The 2,902-nt window shown below is 33.1% G+C and overlaps 1 protein-coding gene across 2 annotated transcripts; it reads right to left on the bottom strand.

Moving 5' to 3' along the window:
• Positions 1–443: 443 nt before the first annotated feature.
• Positions 444–2,457, bottom strand: LOC111805545 (protein AAL-toxin resistant 7-like). Of its 2 annotated transcripts, none has more exons than XM_023690655.2 (2): positions 1,322–2,457; positions 444–682 (listed from the first exon to the last, which is right to left on the bottom strand). In XM_023690655.2, the coding sequence occupies exons 1-2, from the start codon at positions 2,359–2,361 to the stop codon at positions 634–636; spliced, it is 1,089 nt and encodes a 362-aa protein (XP_023546423.2). In that variant the 5' UTR covers positions 2,362–2,457; the 3' UTR covers positions 444–633. The 2 variants fall into 2 exon arrangements, with proteins under 2 accessions (XP_023546423.2, XP_086984316.1); XM_087128190.1 differs by lacking the exon at positions 444–682 and adding an exon at positions 735–926.
• Positions 2,458–2,902: the final 445 nt, after the last annotated feature.

Raw genomic sequence — 2,902 nt, 5'->3', positions numbered from 1 at the left:
GGTGGTTGGGAGCTGACACAGTACCTCCCAGGTACATCCAAGAAATTTAAGGCCCAGGAAGAATAGACATGGTTTTGGTGTTTTAAAAATGAAAGGTTTACCGAAATCAATCATGCCTCCAATTATCCTCAATCATTTCCTCGTTCTTATATTAAATATACTCAAAGACCCTCGAACCCTAAACTCCAAACTTCATTATGTTTCGTGTTAGCCTCTCATTTTTTAAGGTTATTATAACATAATTCAAAAAATAATTCTAAAAAAAAACAAAAATCAAAGTTTCGTTCAAATTAAGTACAGGTTTGATGATGGTTTTTTTTCTCATTTATTTTTTTTAGAGAACTTTAGTATTTGATCTTGTATACATTTTTAATACAAATAAATTAATTAATTAAAATGAAGAAACAATAAATGAAGATTAAAAAAAAAAAAAGAAAAAAAAAAGGGAAAAAGCACAAAATATTCTTCCTTATTTAATTTAAAATTCACTGTTTTCTATTTATTACTATAAGTTTCAACTCTAAAACTACCAAAATTGAAATATATATATGTTTATATAAGAATTAAAAAAAAAAAAAAAAACAAAAATTCTAATAATGATTTGATAAGTAAAAGATAATCAAATCTTTTTTTTCAAGCTAACCATTCTCCATCCATGCCTTCAAACTCTCCAATGTCCATGCTGCATCCAACAACAAACATAAATTTAATCAGCAAAAATTAATATTTACTTCAAAATATCAAAAATTAAAAATTAAAAATTAAAAATTGATGGGCCTGACTAAGCCCAACTGTGCGGCCTGTTGAAGAAGAAAGCCCATTTGACCCAGTTTCCCCACATGGGTCAAACTTCACAACTTTGACTCTGAAGTTTGGGACAGAGAGCCTATTTCCACACAACAAGGTTGAATGGACTTGCGTAAAATCTATTATAAATATTAAATATTAAATTATTTAAAAAAATCATACTTATAATATAATTTAAATGGAAAAAAATCAAAATTAAACGCTATATATTTTAAATTATAAACTATAAATTATTACTAAATTTGGATGGATAATTGCGGGCATAGAAAAAAAAAAACTCAACAATAATATTTTATTGTGAAAAAATAAATAATTTTAATGAGACTATTAAAAGATAATGTATTCAAACAGTTTCAAACAATTTGATGAAAAAATAAATAATCCAAATCTTCAAAATGAATGTAACAGTGGAAAACAGAGAAGATGATGATGGATATGATGAACAGAGAAGAACTTATGAAATAAACAAATAATTTTCAAATAAAAAATAGAGTGTTGTTGTAATGATTCTTACCAAGGTAAAGCAGAGGAAGGATGATCGTCGTGATCATTTGAGCAATAATCATTCAACAATTGTTCTTGAAAACAAGTCTCGTTTCCATTGTTCATCCAATCTGGAAACTCGAGAATCTGATCGAACTGATCTCCAAATCCGAATCCGATTCCTTCTTCTTCTTTTTTTCCGATCTTCATGAATCTCAACCACCACGCTGATTTCACCAAATTCATTTTATCACTCCATTCCATCTCGTGCTTATCTCCTATCGATCTGATCTCCGCCATCTCCTCCTCCCCTACCGCCACGTGCAGCCCTCCGCCGCTACCACCGCCGCTCGTATTCGACTCCGATGTCCAATTCGGTGCTTCCTGGTCCGTCGCAATTGAAAGACTGGGAGAAGACGAAGACGACGAACCCGAACCCGAACCCGAACCTGATCCCGAAATCGAAACGCTACTTCCGTTTGAGAACAGATTCATCTCCAAATTGTTGAAATCCTGCAAGTTGAGATTCAGCCCTAGAGTTTGTTCTGGTAATACAATGCTCATCATATTATCCCCTTCCATGGATTGCGAATTCAGAGACCAAATCGGGAACGAACAATTCATCGATGGATCATAATTACTCAAATTCTTCAAATTATAATAATTATTACTATTAGTATTGAAATTAGTTTGCGAATCATAAACTCTATTTCTGTCAATACTCGAGGATTTGAGGATTTTCCTCGGCCTGATCTTCGCTTCATGAGATCTAGCAGGGGAAGGATCGAGCGGCGTCTGTGGCTGAAGTTCCTGCTCGGCCTTCTTCATAGCCGCCCGGTGATACTTAAGTGCAGTAACAATCTCTCTTCTAGCCTCCGCCATGTTCAACAACCGCTCTTGATACGGCCGACTGGTATGAAGCCGTCGTCGAACTTGCTTTTTGTGAGGTTTGGGGATTTGTTCGGCCATTTTAGAAGGATTGATGGATTCTTTGGTTTTCAAATGCTTGACGAGGGAGCGGATGGAAGCGCCGGAGACGGGAGGTTGTGGATTAGGGTTGGGAGATTCCATTAGATGAAGGAGAAGAGAAGGAGAATCATGGAGAGACGGGAAGTGCAGAAATGTAGCAGAGGATTTGATGGTCTCGGGCAGGGAGGGAGGGAGAGGCTCGTGGGTGATATAAATAGCTAGCCTGGGAAGTAGGGGTAGTCTAGGGTTTTACTTTATTTTATTTAGTTTAATTTAAGGGAGAAAATTGAATTATTTAAATAAAATAAATAAATAAAAAGGAATAAGAATATTATTTTGGAGTTTTTGCTTTTTTGGAAATTTACTTTTGTTTTTCTATTTTCTTACCTGTAATTAACAACTGCGAACTGGAAGGACGGGTTTCGTGTGGACTCACATCAGTATATATTTATTTATTTATTTATTTTTCTTTTTTCCTAAATTAAATAAAAATAACATTTAATTTTTATTTTATTTTAAAAATTCCAACAATACCTAATTTAACAAAAATCTCAAAAATACCCTTAGATTAAATAACTTTTTTTAATTTTATATTCCTTTAATAATTAAAATCTACTCCAATTCAAATATCAAATATTCATAA

Source organism: Cucurbita pepo, chromosome 11 (genome assembly GCF_057944985.1).
Source record: "Cucurbita pepo subsp. pepo isolate OVF chromosome 11, ASM5794498v1, whole genome shotgun sequence".
NCBI lineage: Eukaryota > Viridiplantae > Streptophyta > Magnoliopsida > Cucurbitales > Cucurbitaceae > Cucurbita > Cucurbita pepo.
The sequence above is the reverse complement of the archived record's forward strand: the minus strand, read 5'-3'. Positions and strand labels throughout refer to the sequence as shown.